The sequence below is a fragment of the Peromyscus maniculatus genome, chromosome 12 (assembly GCF_049852395.1).
Source record: "Peromyscus maniculatus bairdii isolate BWxNUB_F1_BW_parent chromosome 12, HU_Pman_BW_mat_3.1, whole genome shotgun sequence".
Taxonomy (NCBI): Eukaryota; Metazoa; Chordata; class Mammalia; order Rodentia; family Cricetidae; genus Peromyscus; species Peromyscus maniculatus.
Window position 1 is genome coordinate 52852829 of NC_134863.1, and position 12290 is coordinate 52865118.

The following is a 12290-nucleotide window of genomic DNA, read 5'->3' on the forward strand; positions in this document are numbered from 1 at the left end:
AATGTTCATAAACTTCCTAGTGAAAACAGATTTCTCATGAGAAGATCTAGTGACTTTAAATGTATCATTATTCAGAAGGCAATTATGTTCATCAGTGTGTCTCAAACACACTTTTCAACACTCAGATTTAATGCATAATTGACCCAAGAAATCAATTCATAGGATGGTTTTAATTTTTCCTTTATTGAATGAATAAGTCAACATTTGACCCCCACCTCTCCTTTTTTATAAGAAATAATAAGGCATACATGCTAGTGATTCTTTCTATTCTTGCATTTTAAAACATGTAAGAGTCAAATTATATATGATTATGAGGCAGACTGCTTAAAATTCCTAAATAATGATTTCACTGTGTATAACTATAACTACACACACACACACACACACACACACACACACACACACACACAGGACCATGATGAATCAGTATATGCTTAAAAAAAAACAACAAAAAAATCACATTACCCACATGAAGAAAGATCAGGAGGTTAATGGGTATAAATAATAATTCTGGGGCTCCTCAGTTGAAAGGCCATGTAGTAGAATTTTTTTTATTTTATAGCTTAATCCCTTATTATTTCAGTATGTTCTGTAGTACATACTACTATCCACCTTGGAATGGTTATGAAAACTTTTTTGGGGGGGCTCTATTTAATAACTGTAGAATCCATTGAAAATGTCCTTCACTGTCCCCCAAATCTCATCTCTAGGTAACTTTCTACTTTAATGTTGCTGTTCAGCTTTAAGGAACAAATACTTGATAAAAGATCACATGACTTTGAATCATTTTCGTGCAAATTTCTTAGAGAATGAGAAGCTCACTTAGGTTTCTCCCCTCCTGAGTTGTCAGCATTCTCTTGAGTATGCTGATAACACATTTTTGCTCACAATACTTTTTTCTTAATCACCAAATGAATGATATGCAGACATAATTAATGCAAGGCATTATACAGTTTATTGAAGACATATTTGCTGGGACTGGAAGGAAAAGTTTGTGTTTAGCACTGAGGTTTGTGAAAGAAATAATAAATAATATAATAAAAAATGATAAATCGAAAGCCATGCACACGTATTTTTGGAGGCTTATGGATGGACTTTGCAGGGAAATGGAAGTTATTCATTATTGTTTGCAGGGCCATTCTGATGGGAGGGTGTTTCACAGGCTGTTTGGGGAGCTACAGGGAGAAGACAAACTGCAGACAATAATCCATGCATTTGGTTTGCCTCCAGGGTATTCCAGTGTGCCTTTCCTTGAACCTCGACAAAAATTATGAATTACTATACTTGGCCGAGCAGTTTGCAGGAGTTGTCTTATATCTGAAGTTTCGTTTGCCAGAAATCACCAGGTGAGGAACCAATGTCAGTGGGAATTCCTGCAGGTGAAACAGACGAGAGAAGACAGACAGCTGCTGGTTTGTCATTGATCTGATAACTTAGGCATATTACCATGTAGGTGATCTTCACACATGGAATTTTCCCACTAGCGCCTTTTCAAGTCCGCCCAGGCTGACTTTTCCAATGCAAACTTACTTTATCCCATCCCTTTCCATTTCCCAGTGGTTGCATATTTCCCAAGAAGCTGGGAAGTTAGATCTAACTCACCTGTGAAAATGTAACCCTTTTTTTATACATTATAAAAACTAAGTGAAAATATCAGTGTACTGATGGAATGGTGTTACATTCAAAACTAATAAGGAAAATTAAGAAGATGGCTCAAGAAGTGGTCTAAAGAAATGCTTACTTAGTTTGGCAGTTTGAATACTCAGCTTTTGCTGCTGTGGTTAGACTGGCTTTAGAGAAAGTGTGCTTCTCAACGGTGATTCTCACTTGGCCAGTTTTCTCAGTGCACACATGTTGAAACTAGAAGCAATAATTGATGTAATAAAGAGAAGGGAAAATTATTTGAAGTTAAGTTTAAAGCCTAACTTTCATATTAATATTAATGAAATAATCATTCATGTTTAGAACTTAATTAAACACAGATCATTCACTAATCAATTGAACTGAATTATAGAAGTCTTACCATGAAAGAACATTGAAAGTTATTCTGATTGATTTAAGTTAGAGTGTTACTTGGACATTCCATTTCCCTCGATATCTGATTTTCACCACAAACATCTCTGAACGAATATTATTTTCTTCTGAGTGAGACTGGAAACCCTTCTTTGCTATAACAGCAGTGAGGATGAGGGAGAAAACTGTTGCAATATATCTTTATTTACTTTCACATTATTTTTTTTATGACAACTCATTCTAACTCAGTAGCTAATATTGGATCAGAATTAGCAAACCAATTTCCCCAGTATTCCTTAGTTTCTTCATTGATTTATTTACTCTACACTTTCAGAAGTGTAATATCTTTTATACATTCCATATTAAGTGCATAACTTGATGAATATTTATAAAGTGATTTGCTTAAAGCAAACCTCTTCACCTCTGTTTCCCATAACCAACTGCTTCCCTTGCCCTGCCAAATGTTGACAAATTCTGTCTCTTTTCAACTCTCCAATACTTTTGAAACAGAATAAATTGATCCCCAATGTAATGAGTCAGGATGTGATGATGTATTCCAGAAAGAACATATGCAGAACATGACTCTTTGAAATGCCATTTAGCATTATTTTACAAAGAAAAGGAAATTATCTCCATAATAGGATCAACTCCTGGAAGATCGTGACCAAACACAGATTTAGTTTTTGGCAAGATGGTTCATTCTTCGCATCAGCCAAATGCTCAGATAATTGTGAAGAAGGACATAAGTCCTTATGGCAAAGAAAATGGTTCCTTTCCTTTCTTTTCTTTTCTTTTTTTTTTTTTAAATATGAACAGGTCCTTGCATTCATATTATAGTATTATCCATCCAATGCAGTTCACTCCACATTTTATCTCTTTCAAATACTTACTTGGGAATTCAAAAAACAGGAATATTTATTTATTCTGCCTCTTTTTCTTGGTTCCCTGTGAGGAAGGTCTGTCTCCGTTACAAATACTGCCTTTGTGACTATTAATATGTGATGATGGGATATCTATATTGGATTCTTTGTTGACTTATTAGCAACCTTCAGAGGTCCTGACTCTTTAACTCAAATTCTTTTAATTTCATGATAAATAGTTATACAACTGTTTTTCCTATTTGTCTTTGTTTTAAAAACATTTTTATTAGCTGGTGCCTTGAGGAACTTCACTCTGGTTCTCACTAATACATTCTGAGGGCAGGCACTCAGTCACCATGCAGCACCCATACGATTTTCCATCCTGTGCTACTTATACTGTGCACACGCCCAGAGTCTTGATAACACCAAGCATGATCAGATTGCACACTCCCCCAATGACTAGCTCGACTATATTATTAAGCTCAATTCTCATGCATCCTACTTCAGTGATTTATGCTATCACAGTGTTTGGAAAGCTTTTCTCTTCTTCTTTCTTTCTTTCTTTCTCTATTTTTCCCATCTCCCCTTTCCCCTCCTTGAATTCCTTCCTTTTCTGTAAAACTATTTTTTTTGATTTTTCGAGACAGGGTTTCTCTGTGTAGCTTTGCGCCTTTCCTGGGACTCACTTGGTAGCCCAGGCTGGCCTCGAACTCACAGAGATCCGCCTGGCTCTGCCTCCCGAGTGCTGGGATTAAAGGCGTGCACCACCACCGCCCGGCGCCTTTTCTGTAAAACTTTTTAATGCACTTGAAAGGAGGGGTCTCCAACCTTCCTGGCCGCCATTTTCCTTACAGTGGCAAGCCCTTACTCAGCTCCTCTAGCTTCGTTTTGGCACTACTGTGTGTTCCTACCCTCTTCCTGATGAATTCAGGACATTTTTGTCTACGGAGCTCTTGAGTGACACAGGAGCATAGTTCTTTCGACCAAAGGCACACACCACTCCAATCATGTCTCACACGGACTTGGCGTGTTATGTGAAATATTCATGGCAGCTGCCGTGGTGCGGCATGGTCACAATTTCTGGTCAGATCTTATGGCTCCCAATCCTGTCCTTAGGTAAGGCAGAGCCATGCTGCTTCTTTTTTAATGATTACATGAAAGTTTACTTATAATTTTAATCATCCAAAAGTTAACCTTGTGGAGCCCTGTAAGTGATCCTTTCCTGGCTTATGTGAAATCAGAGGGAGCATATGCCTGTTCTAGATAAATCAAGTATGCCATTGTAACATCTTTTACTAATCACTCATGGATTCAGCAAACACACACACACACATACACACACACACCTTACTCTTACATTTAGAGTATATAAAAGGTTCCAGGAAACCCAATACCTGTACACGTGCATTAATTTTAGTGTTTTGCCTTCAAAACACTACCATAAATGAAAAAAAAAATCACCCAAGTATTGATTCATTGAGAAAAAAAGACTCCAAGAATAATCAAGAGATTATAATAGCCAGATTTTGAAATACATATGGAAGTATCGACAATTGGTGAACAATTTAATGCTGCGCTCTTGAATCTGTTTTTAAAAGTCTTCTTTTTAAATCTCAGGAATTTTTTTCTCTTTCAGTATAGTACTGTTTGCTGGGACAAGTGTGTGTGTTGGGGGATACAGTGAACCTTCCGAGTTCCTCACAAGAAGAATGTCTCTTTGTTTAGATTTTCAGCTGAATTTGATTTTCGGACCTATGATTCAGAAGGCATCATATTGTATGCAGAATCTCTTGATCACTCAAATTGGCTCCTGATTGCACTTCGTGATGGGAAGATTGAAGTCCAGTTTAAGAATGAGTTTTCAACCCAAATCACAACTGGAGGCAATGCTATTAACAATGGTATATGGAATATGGTATGTTTGGAATTTCAGAATTATCTTTTACTTTGATGTACTTTCTGTAAAATTATAATCTGATTGTCAAACCAAATTATGTTAGGTTTCCCAATGTCACATGAAGTGCATTCTACACATTGTTAGTCCTGGGAGCAACTTGAACAATTATTCTAGTTACTTTTGAACTGCTCCGTTTTCGAATTTTCACTCTTTTTAGTAGCTGTTTTTTAAGTGAGTATTGGATCTCCCTGACAGGTCAGGATTCATTAGCAGGCATAAGTTAATGAGAAGATTTCCCTTATCAAAGAAAATCACCCTTAGTTGTAATGAGTTTTTTCTTTCTTTCTTTCTTTCTTTCTTTCTTTCTTTCTTTCTTTCTTTCTTTCTTTCTTTCTTTCTTTCTTTCTTTCTTTCTTCCTTCCTTCCTTCCTTCCTTCCTTCTTTCCTTCCTTCCTTCCTTTCTTTCTTTCTCTCTCTCTTTTCCTTCCTTCCTTCCTTCCTTCCTTCCTTCCTTCCTTCCTTCCTTCCTTCCTTCCTTCCTTCTTTTCTTCTTTCCTTCTTTCGTTTTCTTTTTCCCCCGAGATGGGGTTCTACTGTGTAGCCAGAGATCTGACTGCCTCTGCCTCCCGAGTGCTGGCATTAAAGGTATGTGCCACCACTGCCCAGAAAGTATTTTTTTTTAATTAGAGAAATGCATACCGTAACAACAGCAAAAAGTTAATTCTATTTTAAATGTAAGTATATAGATAAGTAGCCAGTTCTGAACAAATAAATAGCATACACTTAGCATTCAGCAGCCAGAGTACTTTAACATTTTCATGTAATAGTATAAATTTATTTTCTATTATTAATTATGGTTATCTTTTTAATCAGTTCAGTTAAAACTGAAACTTTTCTTGAAAAAAAGATTACCCCTTGGTGATAGTGGGGAGAAGTGTGGGAGAGCCCTTGGTTCTAACAGCATGCCGCAGCTATTTCAAGAGTCTGCACCTGCGGGGAGGTGGTGATGCACACCTTTAATCCCAGCACTCAGGAGGCAGAGCCAGGAGGATCTCTGTGAGTTCGAGGCCAGCCTGGGCTACAAAGTGAGTTCCAGGAAAGGCACAAAGCTACACAGAGGAATCCTGCCTTGGAAAGAAAAAGAAAAAGAAAAAGAAAAAAAAATATCAAGAGTCTGCACCTTAGAATGTGGGGCTCTTTGAGGCAGGAGAATAAGATAAGCGGAGGCAGCTTTAGTTCCATGTTCATATTCAGTATTTGTGATCATTGTTAAACTAGTATTTAGTGACATGTTCATGTTCTAATTTAAATCGCCCTTTATAAGATTTATATAATGTGCATGAGTATTAAGCACCCCTGTGTGCACGTGCTTGTTCTGAGGCTTGGTGCCTTCCTCATGCTTTCCACCTTATGTTTTGAGATGGGGTCTCTCACCTGGAGCTCACTGGTTTGGCAAGACTAACTCGTCAGCAAATTCCCGGCTTCTGTCTGTGTCTCCCACAGTGGGATTACTGGTATACGTCATCGTAAATGGCTGTGTGTCAGGGATACAAACTCAGGTCCTCATGCTTTTTTGTCATTTTAATTGAAAAGTGTTCATTTAAATTAGTCTATAAACTGAACATTTTTTATAGCAACTGATTCCTTAATTTTAAATTATTTTAAATTTTCAAAATATAATTTCAAATGAGAAGAAATTAAATATCAAACACATGATCCAGAATTGTTTTAAAATTCGTAAGAACTACGTAGGTCATGCAGTGATTAAACAATCATGGCCCAAAGTCAAGGAAATCATGCTACTTTAAAAGTTTGTCACCAGCAGTGGTGGAGCATGCCTTTAATCCCAGCACTTGGGAGGCAGAGGTAGGCGGATCTCTGTGAGTTCAAGGCTAGCCTGGGCTACAGAGTGAGTTCTAGGAAAGGTGCTAAAGCTACACAGAGAAACCTTGTCTCAAAACACAAACAAACAAACAAAAACAAAACAAAACAAACCCAAGTGATTTTGTCACTTATTTTGTATGATCCTGGTACGGGCATTGTAACTCATTCAACAGATATTTATTGAGCCCTACACTTGCTAATCTTTATTCTACCAGGTAAGGCTACAATGATGAATGAAGCAGTCATTGGTCATGTGAAACTTGCATTCTAACACTGAGTGGCAAGCGGCAGATAAATTATGTCAGGTGCTCACTGATGCTAGGAAAGCGAGGCAAGGCGTGGCATGGATTGTGCATACAGTCAGTGAGCGTGTGGAGTTGAAGAGGGGAGCCAGACAAGACTACATCTGAGTAGAGGCTTGAGAGACCAGCTCATGAAAAATGTGTGTGGGAGGGGTGTATCATTATAAAGTGATTCTGTGCAGTGTGTGTGAACAGCAAGTTCCAAGTCTCACTGGGAGGATGTGTTTGGTGTGTTTGACAATCAGCACAGAGATGAGTGTAGATGCAATGGAATGGGAATAATTAAAAATGAAGTCAGCTCTGAGGTCTAGATAAAGGTCTTTGGGGACCACAGTGAAGACTTGGATTTTATGCTATGTGGGAAGTCCCTGGATAGTTTTGGGAAGTGACAATGTAATTTACATTTTAAAGAATAGTTCTAATCAAAATCTGATGGCATTTTGGAAACGGTTTGATATAGAGTAGGGCAGGGGTTGAGAGACCATTGCAGTAACCCAGAGCAGGGTTGACTCTAGCTTGGTTGGAGAGCTCGTAATGGGGTGTGGAAAAGTGAACACATTCTTGGGACATTTTTTTTAAAGGTAAGTCTTAGTGCAAACTTATACTAATGATTTTTTTAATTGGTATTCACTTTAGTAACGTGAATCCACAGATACAAGCAGTGTATAACCAGAGTTACAAGTGAGCCAGGCTTATGCAGGTAAATTTTTGCTTAGAGTGGTCTCATGTGCAGGTACATGAATTAGAACAATGTGTCTTGAATTATGGCCAAAGTGTTTTTAAAACACAGAAATGCAGAATTGCATCTTGAACATATAGAAGCAGTTTACACACTTCAAAAAAATCAAATGTTGCTCAGATCAGAGAAGCATGACAGCTAAAGGATTCAAGTGACTTGTAATTTGTTCCCAAGCAATCGATACTGGTCAAAGAGAATGGGAATACGTGTACATTTTACTGTGTTTACATGCTGTTGTTTGCTTTCTGGTATTGATTAGTAAGCCTTTGCAGCAGGAGTGTGGCAGTCTTATGGGAGGCAATTGTAGCAACCATCTTCTGATTGTGTCGGATGTCTTTTCATTCATGCTTACTGTCATTTCGAACCATTTTTTAAAACCAAAATTACTTTCAAAATTCTTAATTTTGAGCATTCAGTTTTTAAGAACTAATTTCAGATTTTGAAAAAATACAATTTATATATGCTGCACAGAATGTTAGGCATTGCTGATTTTTTTGTAACTAATATTATAAACTTACTAATGCATTGATTGAAAAAAATAAGAGTGCTTAAAATTTTCTTCAAGTAAAAAAGCTCAACTTTCTTTTTGAAACTTTACTTTATGGCATTGTGGTCTGACAGAAAATGGCCCGCAAAGGGAATGGCATGCTATTAGGAGGTGTGTGGCCTTGTTGCAGGAAGTGTGGTACTGTGGGGGCAGGCTTTGAAGTCTCTTTTGCTAAAGCTTCGCTCAGTGTGACATACAGTCCACTTCCTGTTGCCTTCTGATCAAAATGTAGCAAGCACCATGTCTGTCTGAATGCCATCGTGCTCCCTACCACGATGACAATGGACTAAACCTCTGAACTGTAAGCCACCACCTCAGTTGAATATTTTTCTTTATAAGAGCTGCCATGGTCACGGTGTCTCTTTACAGCAATAAAAATCCTAACTAAGACAGGCATAAAGGGATCAAAAGTATAGATTATAAATGAATGTTAAAATGTTCGTGTTTTTAAACTTTAAAATAAGATGTACTGTTGAGATCAAGTTCTATCACCTTAAACTTTTATCAGTAATTAAAGTTTTTATTATATTGATTGCTATAGAAAATTACTTAATGGGATAATATGATTTTTCAATCAAGTATCTTAAGTAGCCATGCAGTGATGTTTGCCCCGTGTTTTTAATTGTAGGTGTCTGTGGAAGAACTAGATGACAGTGTTAGCATTAAAATAGCTAAAGAAGCTGTGATGAATATAAATAAATTTGGGAGCCTTTTTAAACCTACAGATGGATTTCTGGATACCAAAATATACTTTGCAGGATTACCCCGGAAAGTGGAAAGTGCCCTCATTAAACCGGTAATGACGCAGCTTGTGCTGTTCATCTTGAGTGAATTCCTGTTTCTGTCACAGGCTTAAAGATGTGTTTTCATGATACTCCAGAGAAGTGATTTGCTAGACATGCCAGCTGTGATCATTTGTATTGGACTTGGGAAAGGAACTTTAGACCACTGAGATTATAGTAGGAAATGAGAAAATGACTGTTGTGGTTTTGTGTCCGTTTCGATTACAGCCTTATTCATTTAGCAGTGGGTTTGTTAAATTCTCAATTTGTTAGCTCAGTGTTTGCATTGTAATGTTCCACACTCAGCCATTAAGTGTGCAAAAACACACAACTAATCCCAAAATCATATGTATTTTGTAGAAGCCAAAATCTTCCAAAGCTTTATTTTAAGACATAAATTTGGAGGTGAAGGGTAACAAAGATGGTGGATGGAGCAGATTATCAGAATTGTTAGTTACAACAGATGAATACAATATTCTGAGTACAATGCTTATCAAATAACCACTGAATAGAGTTGAAGAAATCAATTACTGTCTTTGAAGAGTTTACAAAACGTCATTTAACCAGCACTCAGAGGTAGAGGCAGGTGGGTCTTTGAATTTGAGGCCAGCCTGGTCTACATGGCAAGTTCCAGAAAGGCCAGGGCTGTACAGAGAAACCGTGTCTTGAAAAACAAAACAAAACAAAACAAAACAAAAAGCAAAAAACAAAAAAAAAAAAGAAAGAAAGAAAGGAAGGAAGGAATAAAGTCACCTGAATTCATGACCCTGCCAGATGATCTGGTTGATTTAATTGCTGATCTAACTTAAATATTAACTACTTCATATCTATCTACCTTTCTCTTATCACTGCTCAGTTATTTTAACTTTTAATAGATTTCTATGTGATAATAATTTGGATTAGTTAATCCATGCCAAAATGAATATTCCAAATTTTTGAAATTGATGAATTACGGTAATGGGAAAGTAAATTATTCAAGAAGAATCAATCATTTATAAAATAGCTACCATGCCTCTTGAAGCCGACTGGATGCTGTGGTGAGGCCTAAAAAATGCAAGCCTCTTGTTCTTGAAGAGGTAGCATCTGCATTGGCAGATAAACCTATATTGTAAATGCACACCAGGAATGATAACAGCTTAGAGCCTGGGGCCACCTGAGAAGCAGACAGAGGATTTACCTCTGAATCTGGATGATATGGGAGAAGCAGGTGGAACCTCAGGAAGTAGATATCATCAGGACCCCACTGGAGGCCTTCAATGATATAGTCTCAGTTTACTGAAAAGTATTATCTATCAGAAAGAAAAAAAATAGATCTAATTGAAAGTATTTTAATAAGCTATCAATGAAAGGTTTTCCATCCAAATGTAACCTACACTGGGAATCAATTGACGCTATTTATCTTTCCTACATAAGTCTAAAATGTACTCCTTGATTTATATCTTATTGTGCTAGATTAATCCTCGTCTGGATGGGTGTATACGAGGCTGGAATTTGATGAAACAAGGAGCTTTAGGTGCAAAGGAAATTATTCAAGGCAAACAAAATAAGCATTGCTTCCTCACAGTAGAGAAGGGCTCCTACTACCCTGGTTCTGGAATTGCTCAGTTCAGCGTCGATTACAGTAAGTGATTCCTGTTATGTTTCTCTTTTCTCATTAATCCTTAAATGCATCCACTGACAAACTGCAATGATTTATTCTGTTAGCATCACCGAGTGAGTAACTGTTATGACAGGCATTGTCTTATTTGTATGGTTAAATATTTATAAAAATTTTAGGTACTTTAGGAAAACATGTATAGACTGGTAAATCTGCTTATTATTATTAAAGTTTACCGGCATATGGCATATTCACTGGGTGTAGATTCCTTGATCAGTTTTAAAGTTCACTGCTTTTACAGTCTGTTTGAGTACACCAATCAACGCATAGAAGGCATTGGTTTTGATTTCTATCATTCATTTCTGTTGATCTGTGTTAAAATTTCTGTCTCTCCTGAGGTTGCCTATGCATTTCCAAAATATATAATGCCTATGTATGCTGTATAGCTCATACCAAGCCTGCAGCATACTTGTTATAAACTAATTTTATGTTGCAGCATGTGTTCATGTGATCTTGGTCACATTGTTTCTTTATTGTATGTTGTTCTCTCAGGTTTCTTAGTATGTTCTGTAATGCTTGGTTTAGAGGTGGGTATTTTACAAGTAGTAGTAGAGACTGAAATGAATACTAACTACTTGTGTCTGGAAATGAGCACACTTTCCCTTGGTTAAGTCCTTATTGACATGTATATGGGGGGAGATTGCTCAATTTAGTGAGGATTTGAGACATTATTGAGTTAGTACTTGAGGGATGGGTTTTATAAAGAGGAGACCTTTTGTGAAGAACCTTGTTCCCTGAATTCATGTCCCCTCCTGAGATCATTTCCTCTGTACTGGGCCTACCATTTACCCTAAGCCTCACAAGAGTTGCCATCATGCTATTTAGATTTCTACCTTCTACCTTGAGCCAAATAAATTGCTTGTTAAAATATGTTACCTAGCTTCACGGACTACTTTTTAATACCTTTGGAAAATGTGCCAGTCCAATTCAAGTTTCTGTTTGATTAGAGGCTCATTTACTAGAAGTTTAGGTTCTTTTTTATTTGTTTGTTTGTTTGTTTTTATTAGTTTGTGTGTGTGTGTGTGTGTGTGTGTGTGTGTGTGTGTGTGTGTGTGTGTGTAGAAATTGCTGTGGGATGTTCTGTATGGCAAATGTTTTGCTCTGATTGGTCAATAAATAAAACACTGATTGGCCCGTGGCTAGGCAAGAAGTATAGGTGGGACTAACAGAGAAGAGAAAAGAAAGAACAGGAAGGCAGAAGGAGTCACTGCCAGCCGCCACCATGACAAGCAGTATTTTAAGATGTCGGTAAGCCACGAGCCACGTGGCAAGGTATAGATTCATGGAAATAGATTAATTTAAGATATAAAAACAGTTAGCAAGAAGCCTGCCACGGCCATACAGTTTGTAAACAATATAAGTCTCTGTGTTTACTTGGTTGGGTCTGAGTGGCTGTGGGACTGGCAGGTGAGAGAGATTTGTCCTGACTGTGGGCCAGGCAGGAAAACTCTAGCTACAAGAAATTCTTATCAGATTGGGTTCACAGTGAAGTCTGAGTGCACCTTTACAAATAACCTGCTGTGAATATCCCTGAGTGTCCATCCTGCACTTTTGTATAGTTAAGTGTGTGTATGAGAGAATTTCAGAATTAGATTTCCTCCATCAAAGA

The 12290-nt window shown here is 37.4% G+C and overlaps 1 protein-coding gene across 1 annotated transcript in view; it reads left to right on the forward strand.

The window, feature by feature from the left end:
• The window catches only part of Pros1 (protein S), a 70433-nt gene that overhangs the window by 47186 nt on the left and 10957 nt on the right, over window positions 1–12290 (forward strand). Inside the window, exons 9-12 of the mRNA XM_042259472.2 lie at window positions 1231–1346; window positions 4599–4788; window positions 8871–9038; window positions 10477–10645. Of these exons, the coding sequence (XP_042115406.1) occupies window positions 1231–1346; window positions 4599–4788; window positions 8871–9038; window positions 10477–10645 (643 nt within the window). The remainder of the gene's footprint in view (window positions 1–1230; window positions 1347–4598; window positions 4789–8870; window positions 9039–10476; window positions 10646–12290) is intronic.